At 44.8% G+C, this 22,484-nt stretch overlaps 1 protein-coding gene across 5 annotated transcripts in view; it reads left to right on the top strand.

Annotated features, from left to right (window-relative positions):
• The window catches only part of LOC123762726 (vascular endothelial growth factor receptor kdr-like), a 471,742-nt gene that overhangs the window by 259,627 nt on the left and 189,631 nt on the right, over positions 1-22,484 (top strand). For 3 of the 5 annotated variants that reach the window (XM_069332302.1, XM_069332303.1, XM_069332304.1), the window contains exon 7: positions 18,266-18,401. The exons of 1 other annotated variant lie outside the window; for it this stretch is intronic. In XM_069332302.1, coding sequence (XP_069188403.1) covers positions 18,266-18,401 — 136 coding nt within the window. Of the gene's footprint in view, positions 1-3,346; positions 3,901-18,265; positions 18,402-22,484 lie in introns of those variants that run through there. One more of the 5 variants, XM_045749442.2, reaches the window with a different exon arrangement.

The following is a 22,484-nucleotide window of genomic DNA, read 5'->3' as shown; positions in this document are numbered from 1 at the left end:
CTAACACACGTCACCACACACTAACACACGTCACCACACACTAACACACGTCACCTCACACTAACACACGTCACCTCACACTAACACACGTCACCACACACTAACACACGTCACCTCACACTAACACACGTCACCACACACTAACACACGTCACCTCACACTAACACACGTCACCTCACGCTAACACACGTCACCACACACTAAAACACGTCACCTCACACTAACACACGTCACCTCACACTAACACACGTCACCACACACTAACACACGTCACCTCACACTAACACACGTCACCTCACACTAACACACGTCACCTCACACTAACACACGTCACCTCACACTAACACACGTCACCTCACACTAACACACGTCACCTCACACTAACACACGTCACCTCACACTAACACACGTCACCTCACACTAACACACGTCACCACACACTAACACACGTCACCTCACACTAACTCGCCTCCCACTAACACACGTCACCACACACTAACACACGTCACCACACACTAACACACGTCACCTCACACTAACACACGTCACCTCACACTAACACACGTCACCTCACACTAACACGTCACCTCACACTAACACACGTCACCTCACACTAACACACGTCACCTCACACTAACACACGTCACCTCACACTAACACACGTCACCTCACACTAACACACGTCACCTCACACTAACACACGTCACCTCACACTAACACACGTCACCACACACTAACACACGTCACCTCACACTAACACACGTCACCTCACACTAACTCGCCTCCCACTAACACACGTCACCACACACTAACACACGTCACCACACACTAACACACGTCACCTCACACTAACACACGTCACCACACACTAACACACGTCACCACACACTAACACACGTCACCTCACACTAACACACGTCACCACACACGTCACCTCACACTAACTCGCCTCCCACTAACACACGTCACCACACACTAACACACGTCACCACACACTAACACACGTCACCTCACACTAACACACGTCACCTCACACTAACACACGTCACCTCACACTAACACACGTCACCACACACTAACACACGTCACCACACACTAACACACGTCACCACACACTAACACACGTCACCTCACACTAACTCGCCTCCCACTAACACACGTCACCACACACTAACACACGTCACCACACACTAACACACGTCACCACACACTAACACACGTCACCACACACTAACACACGTCACCTCACACTAACTCGCCTCCCACTAACACACGTCACCACACACTAACACACGTCACCACACACTAACACACGTCACCTCACACTAACACACGTCACCACACACTAACACACGTCACCACACACTAACACACGTCACCTCACACTAACACACGTCACCACACACTAACACACGTCACCTCACACTAACTCGCCTCCCACTAACACACGTCACCACACACTAACACACGTCACCACACACTAACACACGTCACCTCACACTAACACACGTCACCTCACACTAACACACGTCACCTCACACTAACACACGTCACCACACACTAACACACGTCACCACACACTAACACACGTCACCACACACTAACACACGTCACCTCACACTAACTCGCCTCCCACTAACACACGTCACCACACACTAACACACGTCACCACACACTAACACACGTCACCACACACTAACACACGTCACCACACACTAACACACGTCACCTCACACTAACACACGTCACCTCACACTAACACACGTCACCACACACTAACACACGTCACCTCACACTAACACACGTCACCTCACACTAACACACGTCACCTCACACTAACACACGTCACCTCACACTAACACACGTCACCTCACACTAACACACGTCACCTCACACTAACACACGTCACCTCACACTAACACACGTCACCTCACACTAACACACGTCACCTCACACTAACACGTCACCTCACACTAACACACGTCACCTCACACTAACACACGTCACCTCACACTAACACACGTCACCACACACTAACACACGTCACCTCACACTAACACACGTCACCTCACACTAACACACGCCACCTCACACTAACACACGTCACCACACACTAACACACGTCACCTCACACTAACACACGTCACCTCACACTAACACACGTCACCACACACTAACACACGTCACCACACACTAACACACGTCACCTCACACTAACACACGTCACCTCACACTAACACACGTCACCTCACACTAACACACGTCACCTCACACTAACACACGTCACCTCACACTAACACACGTCACCTCACACTAACACACGTCACCTCACACTAACACACGTCACCTCACACTAACACACGTCACCTCACACTAACACACGTCACCTCACACTAACACGTCACCTCACACTAACACACGTCACCTCACACTAACACACGTCACCTCACACTAACACACGTCACCACACACTAACACACGTCACCTCACACTAACACACGTCACCTCACACTAACACACGTCACCTCACACTAACACACGTCACCACACACTAACACACGTCACCTCACACTAACTCGCCTCCCACTAACACACGTCACCACACACTAACACACGTCACCACACACTAACACACGTCACCTCACGCTAACACACGTCACCTCACGCTAACACACGTCACCTCACGCTAACACACGTCACCTCACACTAACACTCGTCAGCACACACTAACACACGTCACCTCACACTAACTAACCTCTCACTAACACACGTCAGCACACACTAACACACGTCAGCACACACTAACACACGTCACCTCACACTAACTAACCTCACACTAACACATGTCACCTCACACTAACTAACCTCACACTAACACACGTCACCTCACACTAACACACGTCACCTCACACTAACACACGTCACCTCACACTAACACACGTCATCACACACTAACACACGTCATCACACACTAACTCACGTCACCACACACTAACACACGTCACCTCACACTAACACACGTCACCTCACACTAACACACGTCACCTCACACTAACACACGTCACCTCACACTAACTCGCCTCACTTACACACGTCACCTCACACTAACTCACGTCACCACACACTAACACACGTCACCTCACACTAACTCGCCTCACACTAACACACGTCACCTCACACTAACTCACGTCACCACACACTAACACACGTCCCCTCACACTAACTCGCCTCACACTAACACACGTCACCTCACACTAACACACGTCACCTCACACTAACACACGTCACCACACACTAACACACGTCACACTCTCATAACGTTCTCGTTATGACGCTGCGCAGCGTGTGAAGTGAGCAAGGAGTGTTTAGTACCAGTGTTAGAAGAAAGTTACAAGGAGGGTGTGGTGGTGTGACCGGCCCTCGAGTGAGTGCCTGCCATAATGGCCCGTCCCTCAAGCACCCTGGTTGTGGTGGCTGTGCTGGGGGTGCTGACGGAGGCAGGCTCGACCTCCGGTGCCAGCGTCTGCCTCGACCCCAATAACCGCAAGGATCTTTGCGAGGCCATCGACATCTCGGACGTTGGCGTCGTCGGCATCTTACGCCACCTGAGCAGCGCCTCGAACCCCCGCCGCCTTATAGCCAAGGTCGAGACGCAGATATTGTTACCGGAGTGGATGTTTGGAAGTCCGAGTGGGTGTTGCTCTAGGCATGAGTACTACATCAGCTGGGTCACAGAGGAGGAGGAGGGAAGCGTTGGGTGTACTCTAGAGGGCATTCAACTTCAAGAATACAATCTTCTGTTCTTCATGAGGGCCTTCAACAACTACACCAGCTTCCACCTGGCCGCCCAACCTCTGCGAAACTACTCAAGAAACAGTTTCGATATTGCCGCTCTCTCAGGTAAACCTCTGTGGCAGCTTGCTGGTAAACCACGGTGGCAGCTTGCTGGTAAACCACGGTAGTAGTATAAGACTCAAATTGCGACATTTTAGCTTTTCCCAACAATCGTCATTTGAGTTATGATATTTGTCCATGAAACTCTACGGCATTGATTGGAGTCATGATTTTTTTCCCCCCATGAAACTCGATGGCTCCATTCCGTGTCATGATTTTTCTTGTGGAGATTAAAAGAACCTGAATTTACCCACTGGATTTTTCCCAGGGGGATTAAACAGCACCCTTCCGTCATCCCTAAATTTAGTTACCTTGGCGACGTGCACGGGTACAGACATCCCCAATGTTCAAGGACGTCATCAACCATAAAATCTTCATCTCCCCTCAATAGTTCCGTTTTCCATAAGTGCATATTTAATCCAATGATTTAATCCCATTTCCCCCTCCCCGCTCAGCTCGTTGTCGCCGTGTGGGGGCTTCGTGGGCGGCTGCCGGAGTGTGATGCTCCTTGGGACAGTCCTCTGTCCTTTTCTAGCCTTGTGCTCCTGCTGCCGTCCTCTCCAATTCTGCTGGGCACCTTTTCCTTTTCCTTCTGTTTCGTTTTTCTCCCCCCTCTTCTCCTATCTGCTTGCCGTTTCCTGCCGACCTTTTGCTCGTTCTGGTTCTTCCCTTGGACTTCTTCTATTTTGACGCCCGGGTGCTTGAGGAGGCATACTCATGCACCCGTAGAACTGCAGTACCCGACGTCGAGAGCGAGGGGAACCTTTTATTGTCAATCCCCACTTCGTCACTGAACCCGATCTCGACGGACTGTCGGTTTCTTAAGGTGGCGTTTGTGGGGCGTATACTCACGACGCACCCCTAGGAGGCTCTGACAAGATCGGCGATAGCTTCTTGTTGGGTGTCCTGCCTCTAATTGTGGCTCCATGGTGGGTGTGGGGGCACATTCGTGAATGAATTCTCCTTTTCGTCAAGATGATAACCCCTGTTTCGGCTGCTTCTGGCTTACCTTCTCAGGCTCGTGGGGTGGGCGACCAAGCCCCCGAGTCGGTCCGTATTGGAAGACCGGGCTCTGTAGCCTCCGCTGCATTGGGCCCCGACCTTGCTCCTCCTTTGGCCTCTCTGACTCCTTCCCCTGGCTCCCCTCCCTCCTCTGTGGTTGGGTCGAGCCCCAAGCCCCCAGTGGTGACTACCTCGTCCCCTGGCGCGGCTCCTTCTCTAGTTGTAACTACTGCGCCTTTTAACCCCTCTCTCTCTGGGGGTTCTCATCGCCGTCCTCGTCACGGCCGCCCTCGCTCGATTCCTTCCAGTTCTGCTACCTATCAAGCCTTGTTTGGTCCCGCTTCGTGGGCCAAATATTTTGATCTTCTCCCTCTTGATTCTGCGCCTCCTGACGATTTCTCCCTCCATCGGCATCTCATTGATTCCGTGGATGCCTCCATTACTTTCAACCCCACTCGTCTCGGTACACGTGTCGTTGCTGCTCCTTCTCAGGATGCTGCTTCCCGCTTGGCTGCCTTATCCTGCCTTGGCGAGACCCCCGTTCGGGTCTCGAAGAACGCTCAGTTGAATGCCAGTGTTGGCACTATTTTGCTCCCGCCCCATGTTGCGACCGGTGTTCGGGACCTGCGCGACTGCCACGACGATATTCGACATATCCTCGCTGCCCAGGGCCATTCTATTCTCCAGGTGGACACGTTTACTCGTCCCCCTCGTGGTAGTCGCCGTCAACCCCTCCGGGTTGTGAAGATTACCTTTGATGGTAGGACCCTTCCACCCTCTGTCATTCTTGCTGGTGCCAGGTGCTCTGTCCAGGAGTACATTCCTTCTCCTCGGCTCTGCAACAAGTGCTGGAGGTTTGGGCATGGTGCCCTCCGCTGCTCCGGGACTGTCTCTCTCTGTCCTTTGTGTGGTGGCGAAGGTCACTCTAAGTCGGAGTGCACTTCTCCCCAGGCTCGTTGCCTCAACTGCGGTGAGGCCCATCCTACCTTCTCCCGTGCATGTGTCCATTACAAGCTTGAGGCAGCCGTCCTCAACCTGAAGCACCGGGAGCGTTTATCTTTTCCTGAGGCGAGGCGCCAGGTTCGCCGGCTCCCGCCTTATGCTAATATCTCTTATGCTCGCGTGTTGCGCTCTTCCTCTCCTCGTCCTTCCCGCCTTCCTCAGACTCACAACCGTTTCCGGGCCTTGGACCCTGATGCGCCCACTGCCCCCTCCTCTGTTCCTTTGGGTTCTCTCCCAAAGGATCCTCCTCCTGGTCCTCTGTCTGGGGTTCCCCTTCCTTCTACCCGGTCTGTCATGTCTTCTGTGTCTTCTTCCTCGTCCCCCTCCGATCCTCCTTCCCATCCTCTTCCTCCATCTATCGGCTCTCCCCACCGCCTGTCGGTGCGGGCGGATGTCCATCGCTCTCCTACCGGCCGTCGTGTGTGCTCTCGTTCGGCTTCTCCTGTTGAGACACTGGAATCCGTTGCCCGGTACGTAGTTGCTGGGACACCGGTCTCTTTAAGTCAGAAGCGTAAGCCTGGCTCCTCTCCATCCTCTTCCCCGGCGGGTAAGAAGGCTTCGCTTTCTTCCTCAGCTCCTTCTGGCTCTGTTGCTCCTTCCCCTCTCGTTTCAGTGCTTGCGCCCCCTGTTCCTGCTATGGAGGTTTCTTTGGCCCCTGCTTCCCTTTCGGTTGCTGCTCTTGCTGGGGTGCGCTCCCCTCTTTCTACTCCCCCTCCTCCTGCTGCTGTCCTTGACTGCTCCTCTCCGTTGTCTCCTCCTCTTCCTCCTCCTCCTCCTCCTCCTCCTCCTCCTCCTCCGGACCCTGCCCGCCCACCTCTGACCTGTTCTCCCGTTTCCTTCCCTCCGTCTTTGCTCAGTTTACCCATGCCCCCTAACCCTGACTTTGCTGACCCTGATCCCGACCCTGATATTCTTTAACGTGCTCTGTTACTCTTTCGCCTTTGTTTCTTCCTTGTTCTCTGTTTTTGTCCTTTCTCTTCTCGTCGTTGTCCATTCTTCAATGGAACGTTCGAGGTTATTACGCCAATTTCCTCGAACTCCAACTTCTGATTTCGCGGTTTTCGCCCCTTTGTGTCTGTCTCCAGGAGCCAATGCTTGGTGCTCGTCCTGGTCGTTTTCGTGGCTATTCCTTTCTCTCTTCCCCCCCCCCAGCCATTGCTGGGGCTTCTAATTCTTCTGCTCTCTTGATTCGGGCTGATGTTCCCTTTGTTCCTTTACTTTTTCCTTCGCCTCTCCATTGTTCTGCTGCTCGTATCTTTGTGGGGAAATGGTACACAGTTTGTTCCATTTATCTCCCCCTGAGTGTCCCGCTCTCTCTTCCTAATTTGAAACACCTCCTAGACTCCTTGCCGGAGCCTGTGCTCCTGCTGGGTGACTTCAATTGTCGTCATTCTCTTTGGGGTGACGTTCTGACGAATACCCGGGGTCGCCTCCTTGAGCCGTTTCTCCTCTCTTCTTCCCTGTCTCTTCTGAATTCTGGTGAGCCCACTCATTTGGACTCTCGGACTCGCACCCTTTCTTGTCTTGATCTTTCTCTCTGCTCTTCTTCTCTTTACTTAGATTTCACGTGGCAGGTTCTTGATGACCTCCATGGAAGTGATCATTTCTCCATCCTTGTTTCCTTTTTCTCTTTTCGCCCTTCCCTCTCTTTCCCTAGGTGGCAGTTTGCTAAGGCAGACTGGATCCTATTTACCCTCAGTGCTGCTCTCTCTGACCTCTCCCTTCTGCCTCTCTCTCGCGCTCTCCTCCTTTTTCATGACACTGTCTTCAACGCTGCCCTCCGCTCTATTCCTCGCTCTTCCTCTCGGGGTCCACGGAAGTGCGTTCCCTGGTGGAATGCGGACTGTGCTCGGGCTGTCCGCTGTAAGCGTGCAGCCTGGAAGAGGCACCGCCGTAGGCAGACGACCGATTCTTTTCTTTTCTTTCGGAAAGCGAGTGCGGTGGCCCGTAGGGCCATCCGTACGGCTAAACGTGAATGTTGGGCATCTTATGTCTCAACAATTACGTCCGAGACCCCTCTGGCCCAGATCTGGAAGCGTATCCGCAAGATAGCGGGTAAGTTCGTTCCCGATGTTTCACCGGTCCTTCACCTCCATGATACTCTTGTGGCGGACCCGTTGCAGGTCGCTTCCGAACTGGGTTCCCACTTTTCTTCTGTTAGCTCTGGTCTTCATCTTCCCCAATCTTTCCTTCTTCGTAAACCTGTCCTTGAGTCTCGTCCTTTAGATTTCTGCACTCATCTTCAGCTTCCCTATAATGATCCCTTCTCTCTCTCTGAACTTCGTTCTGCCCTGGCCCTCTGCGGTTCTACGGCGGCGGGCTCCGATGGTATTCATTATGAGATGCTTCGCCATCTCCCTCCGAGCACGTCTCAGTATTTACTGAGTCTGTATAATCGGATCTGGGAGTCGTCGTCAGTCCCTGAGGACTGGCTCGATGCCGTTGTCCTCCCTGTTCGCAAACCGGGGTCTCTGGGTACTTCCCCTAAGGACTTTCGCCCTATTGCTCTCACAAGTTGTGTCTGCAAACTCTTTGAACGTATGGTTAACGTTCGTCTGATGTGGTTCCTGGAACACCATCACCTCATCTCCCCTTCTCAATTTGGTTTCCGCAAGTGCCGCAGCACGACAGATGTCCTGGTGAACTTGGAGGTCTATATTCGTACTGCTTTTGCTGCGAAGACCTCCGTTGTTGCCGTCCTTTTTGACCTAGAAAAGGCTTACGACACCACTTGGCGTTATCATATCCTATCTCAACTTCATTCTTTTGGCCTTCGTGGTCATCTCCCTCTCTTTCTCCGCAGCTTCCTCTCTCGTCGTTCCTTTCGGGTGCGCCTTGGTACCGCTCTCTCTCCCTCTTTTCAGCAATACGAAGGTGTGCCCCAGGGTAGTGTTCTGAGCACTACTCTTTTTCTGGTTGCCCTCAATGGTCTTCTTTCCTCTCTTCCTTCTGGTGTCTTCTCCGCTCTCTATGTCGATGATCTTACCCTTTGTTGTCAGGGTGATGATTCGCCTCTCCTTCAATGCCGGCTTCAACTTGCAATTGATGCCGTGTCGTCTTGGGCCACAGGTCATGGCTTCAAGTTCTCTACTTCTAAGACTTGTGCCATGACTTTTACGCGGAAACGGGTTGTTCTTCGTCCCTCTTTGTCACTTTATGGTCATCCCCTTGAATACAAAGATTCCGCGAAGCTTTTGGGGTTATTCCTTGACACTCGTTTGTCTTGGTCTCCCCATATCTCTTACCTCCGTGTTGAGTGCTCTAAGGCCCTTACCCTCCTTTGGGTCTTGTCCCATACTTCTTGGGGGGCAGATAGGCGCACTCTCCTTGCTTTACATTCCTCTCTCGTCCTGTCTAAGCTCGATTATGGTTGCCCTGCTTACTCGTCTGCTTCTCCTTCTACTCTTCGCCGTCTTGATGCTTTGCACCATACTGGGTTGCGCCTCAGTTCTGGTGCCTTTCGTTCGACTCCCATCCTTAGCTTGTATGTTGACACTGGCTTCCTGTCTCTCCAGGACCGCCGTGATCGCTACTGTCTTCGCTATCTTGCGCGGTCCTTGCAACATCCTTCCTCTCGCCTCTGTCGTGCTTTAACTTTTACCCCTCCTGCGGTTCCTGTTCCTCTTCACCACCTCCCTCTTTCTGTCCGGTTATCTCGCCTACAGGATTCTCTCTCCGTTCGTATTTCTGATGTTTCTCCTCGTGTTGTTCCTTCTTTGCCCTCGTGGAGGGTCCCTCTTCCGCGGTTTTGTACTTCCTTGACCCGTATCACTAAAGCTTTTACCCCTCCTACGGTTCTAAAACGCCTTTTCCTCGAGCACTTTTCTTCTCACTCCCGCTCCGTTTCTGTCTTCACCGATGGGTCTAAGTCAGCGGACGGTGTTGGCTACTCTGTTGTTTTTCCTGATCGCACTTATATGTGTCGCTTGCCTCCGGAGACTAGCATCTTTGCAGCGGAACTTTATGCTATTCTCTATGCTCTTCGTCTCCTGCTTTCTCGTTGTCAGTCTTCCTTTGTGGTTGTTGTTGACTCTCGTAGTGCCCTCATGGCTCTCGGGTCCTATAATCCGGTTCATCCAGTAGTTGTCGAGATCCAGCATTGGCTGTTTCTCGTTCACAGTAAATTTAAGTCGGTTGAGTTTTGTTGGGTTCCCAGCCATATTGGTGTGTCTTTAAATGAGCGTGCGGATGCTGCCGCTAAGGAAGCTGTCCGCTCTTGTCCCATCTCTCGTAAAGGCATTCTGTATTCCGACTTTTACCCGGTTATCCATTCCTCAGTCCTTACCCGTTGGCAGGCTTCTTGGTTGTCTGTTACTGGTAACAAGCTACGTACTCTGAAATGTTGTGTTTCCTCGTGGCCGTCCTCCTTCCACAGAAACCGGCGGTGGGAAACAGCTCTGGCGAGGTTGCGTATTGGCCATACTCGCTTAACCCATGGTCACTTGATGGAGCGCCGCCCTGCTCCTTATTGTCCTAGTTGCATTGTCCCTCTTACGGTCGTGCATGTCCTTCTTGACTGTCCTGACTTCCAGGACGAGCGTGTGTCTTGCTTTCCGACCGCCCCTCGCGGTCACCTGTCCCTCGATAGAATTCTTGGTGACTCGGATACTTTTGATATCATTCGCCTTATGCGTTTTTGTTCTCGTATTGGCATCCTTGGTGATATTTAGCGCCCTCTGATTATTTTGCGTATTTGATGGTGCTACATAGCCTTCCCGGTTTGGTGCCTTCTTTTGATAATTACTTACTTACTTAATCCCATTTTTATATTCTCATTTTCAAATACTAATTATTTCCAGTTTAAAGATCACATATTAAACGTAAGAATGAAATTACAGAAAACCTTTTGGGGGACCATACGGTATCTCCTATTTATTTCTACCCATGTTGAACCAATCATTAACCTCCACTATGAAACAAAATAAAACTTCAGAAGGCCTATATATGAGAAGCAGGGAAAATAACACGCCTGTATTTGTCTAATGTTAAATAAAATACCCTGTTGATACCCCCCCCCCCTTCGATTCATTGACTTTATGCATGTCACTTATATAAAACTGCAGAAGTCGTTATTAATTAACCTCATTAATTCCTCTAAAACATCTCCCTCCCCCCCCCCCCCAGAGCATAGTAACATTAATCCATCTCCGCCATATCAAATATTTATTCAATGTATATCTTTAATTTTTGTTCTGTTAATTGCTATTGATGCATGACAATCAGCAAGGTAACCATGATATTCAAGTCCAAAAATATTACTAAATACCCTATTATATTCAAGCACACCAAATATTGTAATTATATGAATAAATACCCACTTTTTTGAGATATATACAAGAGTTGTTACATTCTTGTACAACCACTAGTACATGTAGCGTTTCAAGCAGGTCCCTGGAATACGATCCACTTAGCTACTGTTCATATGGATAAACCAAGGTGTTTATGTCACATTTAAATAAGTTAGTAATTATTATTAATAAAAACCTGAGTATATGATAAGGCACACTAAAATATATTCATTTATCACTATTCACACAAATTGACACAATTCTACAAAACTAAAAATACTCAATCATTCGTACAGCATAAAACGCTCACATTTACACTCAAACTGTGACAAATACATAAAACATGGTATTTGAACAAATATAACAAATTGCATATAAACTTGTACAAATCAAAATGCGCTTTTACAAAAATTACACAATTTCTAAACCTCACTTTCACAAAATGCTTTCGTGACAACAACACAAAAGCAAATACACTTTCACACCTGCTCAGGAAGGCCTATTGTTCAGATAACACATAACACAGAACTTGAACAAATACACATTTTGCACAAAATACAGTGCACAAGTTCCTCTTCAGCAATTAAAACACAACTTGCAAAATATACTTTTAGCACAAGTACGCTTTTCCATCAACATAATTAATAAACAACCTGCTTAATACAATCACACAACTAGCACAGATACACAATTAGCACAAATACAATTACAAAACATGCACAACTAATACACACCTTGCATAATTATTATGAAATTGGCATAATTATTACACAACTTACCACAAATACAATCAATACATAATTCACACAAATACATAATTTGTACAGATACATAATTCGCACAAATTAAATTACAAAACATGCACAATTAATACCAAACTTGCATAATTAATACACATTTTGCACAGTTAATACACAACTTGCTCTATAATTACACAACCTGCACATTTACAATCGATACATAACAGGTACAAATACACAATTCACATATATACAATTACATAACGTGCACAATTAATACACATCATGCATAATTATTATACAACTTGCAAAATACAATCAAATACATAACTACTACAAATACAATCAAATACATAACTACTACAAATACAATCAATGCATAACTAGCGCAAATACTTAAAATACACAACTAGCACAAATACACAATTCACACACATACAATTACAACATGTGTATAATTAATACATAACTAGCACAAATTACAATCAATACATAACTAGCACAAACACAATTAAACATGTGCACAATTAATACACAATTTGGACAAATATAGTCAATACGTACACAACTAGCACAAATACAGTCAATATGCAACTAGCACATGTACATTAAATACACAACTACACAATTCACACAAATACAATTACAAAACATGCACAATTATTACACAACTTACATAAAAAATAAACAAACTTTACACAATTTGCATGAATATAAATAATACACAAATGCAATCATCACACAATTTGTGCAAAATACCTCAATACATAACCTGCACAAATACACCACCTGCACAATTAATAAAGAATTAATAAATTGCACAATTATAATCATTGTGCAATTTATACAAATACAATCACACACAACTTGGTCAATCAATACACAATTTACAAAATATTTTCCTAGATATGTTTAGAACATCATTATAATATGCTAAGTTTAACCAAAATTGCTCCCCCAAAAGTCATAATTTCACACATATGAATCATACATCTAGCATCCAAAGAGCTCAGTCCTCATACACACACACACACACACATATCCATAAATGTTTCAACATTATTATACTAAACTATTCTATTCGTCTAGTTTATGTCAATTGATTTTAATACCTTATTAAAGACCCTCCTTGTTACATCCTCTCCAATCATGTCACCCTTTTTTATTTAGGCAACCCGTCCATCAGTCTTATTGGATTTAGCCTTAGTTATGTTAGGACTGGTTGGGTTAGGTTAGGACTGGTTGGGTTAGGTTAGGACTGGTTGGGATGGGTTAGGACAGGTTGGGTTATGATAAGTCAGTAACTCTATCGAAATTTAAGCAAATTGTCATATCACACGAGAATTTATCCTATCAAATCCTATTAAAACCGATAATGACCAACCAATTCCTATAATATCCTATCCCAGTCTAGATATTCTATCCTATCCTAATCCAACCTAACAGTATCTGTATCTATCTGAATTTAACTGAATTTGACTTACCCATCTAAACTTAACCAACAAATGCTAATTCCAACTAAACTGATTAATATTTACTTTATCCTACCGAAATGTATCCCATTAGAACCTAAATTTTCCTAAATCCTGGAAAATTCCACTTGTCCTACCAAATTTGACCAAATTTAACCTAAAAAACGCTAAACTAACTAAATATATAAACCTATATCCTCACATGCAAGAATATGTAACGTTTGTGCATCCATTAAAAGAGCTAGCTATATCTCGAACCCAATAGGCTAATTTACACTATTTCCTGAAAAGCTAGTTTATATTCCCTAAGGTATAATATATCCTACCCTACACAACCTTATCTAACCTTACATAACACAACCAAAGCTAGATTTTATTAAAGTTGGCAAAATTTAAGTTGACTCACCTAAATTTACCTAATTTAAGACAGTTTCGACCAAATTCATCCACATTTACCAAATCATAGCACAACCAAAGCCCAATTTACCAAAGTTTGACCTATCCCATCTAAATTTAATGTCTATTTCCAATGTCCAATCACCGCATAACATATCTCAATCTCAAGACCATTTAACACTGTTACTGCTCTGTCTATCTAGCCATTTCCTACATCCAGATGTGCTTCTTGGTATCAATCAAACTAAACCTAACCTAACGTAACCTACCATATGCTACCCTGACCTAACCTAACAAACCCATAGCTAAATTTAACCCAATTTTTCCGAAGTTAAGTAAATTCCACCAAATTTACCCTAATTATAACAAACCAAAATGGAATTTAACTAAATGTAACTAATCATATTACAACCAAATCTGAATTTAATTGTTAGTGCTGTTTACCTCAAACCATATATATCCATCATACCATCCACCCTGGAATAGACCTCATTTTTGCAAATATATTTTCGAATGTGTAATTACTTGGCATTTTTCTCATATTACCACAACTTAACCACCTGGAACCTAACCTTTAATATAACATATTTTTATGGAAGTGTTAATTTTGGATATAAACCTAACTACCCAGTGCCTTGTTTTGGGGAATATGAACCTAACTACCCAGTGCCTAACCTGCTTGGATATATGTTCAATATTGCAACTGTATTGCAAGGAAAGTGTTTGTATACAAACACACTAAATGTGTTTGTATGGAAACGGAGTAGTATAGAGTATGCCAAATTGGGCCGTTTTGCTTTTCTCGACGGGGGCCGTCGATTTTCTCGATTTGGCGTACTTTATTTTCCGTGTAAGCCGACAGCTCTTATTTGGCGTACTTTTTTTCCCATGGAGGTCGACGGCTTCGATTCGGCATAGTAAATTTTTCTGTGGAGGTCAATGGCTCCGATTTGGCATACTTTTTTTCCATGGAAGCTGAACACCTCGATTTGGCATAGTCAATTTTTCCATGGGAGAATAAGCAGCTCCCTTCTGGTCCCTAATATTTTTCTATGGAGATTAAACAGACCCCCCCCCCTTCCGTCATCCCTAAATTTGGTTACCTTGGCGACACGCACGGGTACTGCTATCCTAATGTTCAATGATGTCATCAGCCAGCCTGATTAAGACTTTATTCAGGGAAGTCTTAATCTTCCCTGAATAAGTGCTTTTCCATAATTGCATATTTAATCCCATTTTTAATGATGTAATCCCATTTTCAATTATTTAATCCCATTTCAATGGTTTAATCCCATTTTCAATTATTTAATCCAATTTTCAGTGATTTAATTCCCTTTTCATATTTATCCCCATTTTCAAAAATTATTTATAGTTTAAAGATCGCATATCAAACATGAGAATGAAATTGCAGAAGGTCTTTTGGGAGACCATATAGCATTTCCTATTTACACCCGTGTTGAACCAATCATTAACTACCACTATGAAACAAACTGCAGAAGGTCAATACATAAGAAGCAAATATGTATCACAATGTCCACGCTGGTATTTACCAATGTCTTACCTAATGTCTGATAAATATCTTAATTAATGCCCCTTTTAATACCCGTTTATCCACTTATTCCTTTCAATCATGGCGCCCATCTAGAGGCAATATGCAGAAGACCCTATTAATACCCCTTTTTTATACCCATTCATTCTCTCTTCGCCTAACTGAAGACTGAATGAATGGCACCAGGCCGCTGCTTGACTGTCGGCACCAGGCCGCTGCTTGACTGTCGGCACCAGGCCGCTGCTTGACTGTCGGCACCAGGCTGCTGCTTGACTGTCGGCCCCAGGCCGCTGCTTGACTGTCGGCACCAGGCTGGTGCTCGACTGTCGGCACCAGGCCGCTGCTTGACTGTCGGCACCAGGCTGGTGCTCGACTGTCGGCACCAGGCCGCTACTTGACCGTCGGCACCAGGCCGCTGCTTGACTGTTATCATATGGTTGTATCGCTATTTGACTGTTAACAGAAGATTAATACATCTTTGTCTGTTAATAAAAGGCTACAATGCTCTTTGAGTGGTGACAAAAGAAAGCTGAATCTCTGTTTAGCAACAGAAGGAAACTGCATGTCTGTTTAACTGGCTGCCTAAACTACATTGCAGTTTGACTTTTGTTTAAATTTACACAATAAAAATAAGCTTATCTGTGCAAATAAAAATGTAAATGTTCGTTTATTCAAAATCGATAATTTCCGAAAGTTCTTCACCGAATGCTTTGAAATTTTCACAAAATGTTCCATTCGCATCTGAGCAGGTTTTTATATACATTCTATATTGATGTCGTCTGTGCCGAAAAAATCATGCTTTTTTTGAAAACTGTGTTTTTCATGTGAGAGAAATCTTCGTAACTTCTTTACCGATTGCTTTGAAATTTTGACACAACGTTGCATTTCAATAGGTGCGTGTTTTTATATACCTACTATATACATGTCTCACCTGTGACAGGAAAAAAACATGCTTTTTATGAAAAACAGCGCCATCTGTTGGACATAAGAGCAACACATGCTGTAATCTCCGAAAGTTCTTCACCGATTGCTTTGAAATTCTGACACAACGTTCCATTCGAATATGTGCGTGTTTTTATATACCTACTTATAGATGCCACACATGTGACAGGTAAAAACATGTTTTCTTAGATTCAGATTCAGATTCAGATGTTTATTCAGGTAAGGTATATACATACAAGTGATGTTACATTAATGGATTGATATATAGATAGAGCTAGTACATACAATGCCTAAAGCCACTATTACGCAATGCGTTTCGGGCAAGAAACAGTGCCATGTTTCAGAAACAGTGCCATCTTCAAAAACAGTGCCATTTGTTGCACGTAATAACAACACACATGATATACTAAATATATTATGAATTCCATTTCAATATTTCCGATTGCATTGATAAATTGAATTTTCATAGATTTCGATTTAATTTTGTGGAATTGAGTTGTGTTGTTTACCATACCGTTCATTTCATAAGTATAAGTATAGATGCCACATCTGTGACAGGTAAAAACATTCTTTTTTTTTAAGAAACAGCGCCATCTGTTGCACGTAAGAGCCATACACACTATACTAATTATGTTATGATTTCATTTCAATGTTTCCGATTGCATTGGCAAATTAAATTTTCATATACTTTGATTTATTTTCATTTTGATTTAATTATTTTGTGTGACATTCCGTTGGAATTGAGCTGTGCTGTTTACCATACTTTTTGTAAATGTTTTACATACATTTTGTGAGTATAGTTTATTTTTGTATTTTTTCATTTCATTTTTTAAACTATTTGTCTTATATTTCAGTGATGGGAACTTCGGATCATTTGATGTTCCCAATTCTATGATGGGAACATCAGATCATTTGGGAATGTATTGGACGAGGGAGTTGGGAATTGTGGGGAGGATGAGGGGATGGGAGTGTGGGATAGTACTGAGGACGATGGGACAGAGGGAGGGGGTAATGGTAGGAAGAACGAGGGGATGGGGGAGTTGGGGATGGTGGGGACAGGGGAATGGAGAATGGTGGGAAGGACAAGGGGACAGGAGAGTGGGGGATGGTGTGGAGGACGAGAGAACAGGGAGGGGGGGAATGATAGGGAGGACGACGGGACAGGGGAGTGGGAGATAGTGGAGAGGATGAGGGGACGGTGGAGTGGGGGAATGGTTAAGAGGACAAGTGGACAGTGGAGTGGGGGATGATGGGGAGGACATAGGGATGCGGGAGGGAGGAAATGGCGGGGAGGACCAGGGGACGGGGAATTGGGGAATGGTTAGAAGGACAAAGGAATGGGAGAGTGAGGAATGATTTGGAGGATGAGGGGACGAGGGAGGGGAAATGGTGGGAAGGACTGGGAGACGGGGTAAAGGTTGCTGTGGCTCAGCAACACACATACGTTGCTGAGCCACAGCAACGCGTGGCCGGGTACAGCTAGTATGAATATAAAATCTCTTGAGACCATCTGCCACGTGCAACATTTGAGGCACAATGCGTGTATCTTAAATATCAGCGAACGGTTAGTTAATTTTGCACCAATAACTAACTTCCAATAAGTTGGCCTACCCCAATAACCTGGGACCAGATTCACGAAGCAGTTACGCAAGTACTTAAGAACGTGTACATCTTTCCCCACTCTTCAACGGTTTTGGTTACATTTATTAAACAGTTTACGAGCATGAAAACTTCCCAATCAACTGTTGTTATTGTTATAAACAGCCTCCTGGTGCTTCGGAGCTCATTAACTGTTTAATAATTGTAAACAAAGCCGCCAAAGATTGGGATAAGATGTACAGGTTCGTAAGTGCTTGCGTAACTACTTCGTGAATCTGGCCCCTGATGACCATGTTTCTTTGGGTCTGCGGAAATAAATTTGTTGCGAGTGAATTTATTTCATGTGATGCGTGAGTTTGCATGTGGTTCCCTCACCGCCAGAGTGCGCCCTACAACCCTCGTCTTGGCTTTGTGATCTCGCAGCCTAGTGTGCAACGCAACACCGGCATCTACTTCTGCCAGGCCCGCTACCACGGCCTGAAGATCTCTTACTACTCAAACCTGGAAGTCTTCGCTGGTAGGCGGTTTCTTTTATGGTACAGGAATGTTTTCATAACCTGTTGTCCTCCGCACCTGTTGTCACTGTCTATAGTAGTTTCTGATGGGGTTATTTCTCTTGTTGAGATGTTGAAACCTGTTTTGTTCGTGTTTATATGTGCTGTTGGAGAGTTTAAGTAGTGGTATGTGGGTGTTCCTACATGTGGGAGTATTTATGTCGGTCCTAGAGATACTAGCAGTTGTGTAACATCTGCTTTCTTACAATGTTTATCTAGCCTCGCATTCACAATGTTTATTCTCTATGTTGTAGAGTTCTCTATTTTCCTGTTTTAGTTGTTGATGGACCGGATATTATTGTGATTTTTTTCAACCTGCCAAAGATGTATTAAATGGATACATAATTTTAAGTTTCTCCTGGTAGTAAATGGTTACACACCCACACACACACTCATGTATCCCTTTCCCCCCCTCTCTCCCTCTCTCTCTTTCATAACAAACAATCCCTGCAAACAATATCATTGCAACATATTCAATGCTACATTGTAACGATGTATTTAAAAACTCGTGTTGTTAAATGCATAAGTTGGCATATTATTGTCATGCTGAAAAACTCTCTATAACTCGAAAAACCTATTTCAAATTTTGTTGCAGTCGCTAGGATTTAGGATAGACGCTAATGCATCTTAAAGGGTCAGTCACAGTCATCTGTGACTGACCCCTGACTGCCTTTGACAGTCCCACACCATCCAGGTGTCATCTAGAAAAATTCAATGAGGCTTGCCGCAAGCGTCTTGCCTCCAACTTTGGACAAGCAGACAAATAGTCCTTCTATCATATAGATATCGATAACTAAAACAAATGACGATTTAGGAACGACTTGCTGCCGGCGCCATTGCTAGCTGACCACACACGGTTTTGTTTTCTAGAAAACTTAATATTCTGAGCGCCCATCAGCTTAAATCATCGCAGTTTTGTGAGGAAGAACACATTAATACTCCAAGACCCAGAGAATATCGTGTTTGGAAGGAAACAATACCGATTTCGCCTAAAATTGTTGGACAAACAGTGTTGTTGTTTAGATGCTGTTTAGCTGACTGGTATTCTGCGCATCCCAGTACACAGGTGATCCAAACTGTCGTACCTCACTTGTCCCCTATGACTGATGTTTTTTTTTTTTTTTAGCACCGTATCACTGACCAGGTCATTTAGAGTCCTACCCTGAAGGGTGAGGAGATATACCCTGTGGGCATCGCCACAAGGGGGCACCTTGGAAGGTGTATTGAGCAAAAGGGAAAAGTAGACCAAACTCTCTGGCTCCTTCCTGTTAGGTAGTTCTTTACCCATGCTAAGGCCTTTCCGTGTACTCCCGCTTTCCTTCAAGTTTGAAAGCAGTCTCATGTGCGGTACTGTATCAAAGGCTTTTTGGCCGTCCAGAAATGTGCAGTCTGCCCATCACTGTCTGTCCTGACTTGTTCTCGTTATTTTTTCATAGAATTCAAAAAGATTTGTTAGGCATGATTTCCCTTTCTAGAACCAATGCTGATTAACACACACAAATCACAATAGCGTAATGCATCAAATGAACAAATCCACAAGGGCCGTGACTCTTCTTTCCCAGACCTCTTGTCCCGTGGTCACAATTTTAGGTTCCATCATGTAGTCAAAGACCAAGACACAATGGTCACTGGCTCCTAGAGGTATATATTGTTCCAAATTCTCGATGTCGTCTACGTTCGGGGTGAAAATTATATCTTATAGGCTCGGTGTATCCCCTCCTCTTTCCTTTATGTCTTCATTCACATGTTGTGGTAGGAAATTCCTGTCTATAACGTCTATTAACTTTGCTCCCCACGTTTCCTCCCCGCCATGGGGATTCCTTGATTCAAAATTGATCTATCCATGATTTATGTCCCTCATGACAAGCAGTTTCTCTCTGTCTGTGAGCTGTTGTTGCTGCTGCCTTCTGCAGTTCATCTATACATGCCTTGTTGTTATCATACTCCTGCCTGAGTCTTCTACTGTTTGGTGGGGGATTGTAGATTACCAAGATCATAATCTTCTTCCCATCTGCTATCAGAGTCCCATGTATGGAGTTTGTGCTTTCATTGGTACCCCGTGTGTGTGTGTGTGTGTGTGTGTGTGTGTGTGTGTGTGTGTGTGTGTGTGTGTGTGTGTGTGTGTGTGTGTGTGTGTGTGTGTCTGTGTACTCGTTTAGTTGTGCTTGCGGGGGTGAGCTCTGGCTCTTTGGTCGTCTGTGTGTGTGTGTATACACCTAGTTGTATTCACCTAGTTGTGCTTGCGGAGGTTGAGCTCTGCTCTTTCGGCCCGCCTCTCAACTGTCAATCAAGTGTTTACTAACTACTTTTTTTCCCACACCAAACACACACCAGGAAGCAGCCCGTGACAGCTGACTAACTCTTAGGTACCTATTTACTGCTAAGTAACAGGGGCATCAGGGTGAAAGAAACTATGCCCATTGTTTCTCGCCGGCGCCGGGAATCGAACCCGGAACCACAGGATCACGCGCCCTGCATGCTATCCAGTCAGCCACCGGCCCCCCTGTGTGTGTGTGTGTGTGTGTGTGTGTGTGTGTGTGTGTGTGTGTATTTACTGTTTATGTCTGCAGAATTGAGCTATTAGCTCTTGGACCCCGCCTTTCTAACCAATCTATTTTTCTCTGTTATATCTAATACATATATTTCTCTCTAACTCTCTCTCACACACACACACACACATGCCCAGACAGCAACCCCTGCAGCTGTCTATCTCCCAGATACCTATTTACTGCTAGGTGAACAGGCGCACCGGGGTGAAAGAAACTGCCCATTTGTTTTTGCCTCTGCTCGGAATCGAATTCAGTTTTTAAGTTTTTGTTTTTGAGCCCAGTTACAGCTAAGTGGTACCTGTTTTAAGACTGAAATTTGTCAGTCCCACTTACAGGTAAGTGGTACCTGTTTTAAGATTGAAATTTTTTCATAGGCAAACTTACTGCTGTGTCACACGTTTTTTGGGTAAAAATTGTTCAGAGTTCCCATTTTCAGACAATAATTTCATTAGTAGTTTGTTAAAGAATTCTTATGTTGGATATTCGGGGCAAAAGTTGTCTCTGTGTTCTCATTGAAACTCTACGAACTTAAGCAGATATTTTAAAAAGTTCATCAGAAGTTAGTTCTTTGATCCGGTGCTATACGTTTATAAGTGTAGTTGTGTAAATAATAGCCCATATTTCGCGTCATATTTCTGACGTAGTAAGTAAGGAAAATAAGGTTATTGAGTTCCAGCTTCCATCCTCTGCCCTAGGCCTATCTCGTAAATTCGCTACTATGGTCCATTTTCCCTGAAATTTAAACCCGCTGTTTCTCAGATGTTGTAAAATAAATCAAAAGCAAATAATGTGCTCTGGCTCTTGTCCCCGCCTTACTTCATTCATACAACTCCGCTATTATTTGAACAATTTCCTCAAGATTTAAAACATATACACTTTATCTCCCTCCCTCCCTCCATGGCCCCCTTCCCCCCGCACCCTTCCTCTCACTTATTTCCCTCTTACCCCTAGCTCCCCTCCCTCACCCCTCACCTCTCACTCGCCCAGATCCATTCTCAACTTTGCACCACAAGAATTTGAAATGTAACTATAGCCTATTTGTGTGTTCTCGCCATGTTTACAGCCTATTCTCTGTACAACTTTTTACTCATTATTCATGTTCTCAGCATATTCTCTACAAAATTCCCCTCATGTTCTCTGTGTTCTTTGTCATGTTCTCATAATGTTCTCAGAATATTCTTCACAAGTTCTTTGTTCAGTCTTTGTATACTCTTTATATATTCTTTGCATGTTTTCATGTTCTCTGCAAGTTCGATTCATATTCCCCTGCATGTTCACTGTGTTACCCGCATGTTCTCTTATATATGTTCTGTTTATTTAAATTAAAATGTACGATTATTTCTGTCATTTAGTAAATAGTTCATTGTTATGTATGCTTAACTGCATTACTTCCCCCCAAACAAATTTAGTTACAAAATATTTATTACAAAGTATTTATTTAGTCATTAACCGAGGTCTATTTACAATCAGCTATATCAATATATTTCTCCTTAACAA

This window comes from Procambarus clarkii, chromosome 27, assembly GCF_040958095.1.
Source record: "Procambarus clarkii isolate CNS0578487 chromosome 27, FALCON_Pclarkii_2.0, whole genome shotgun sequence".
Classification (NCBI taxonomy): Eukaryota; Metazoa; Arthropoda; class Malacostraca; order Decapoda; family Cambaridae; genus Procambarus; species Procambarus clarkii.
The sequence above is the reverse complement of the archived record's forward strand: the minus strand, read 5'-3'. Positions and strand labels throughout refer to the sequence as shown.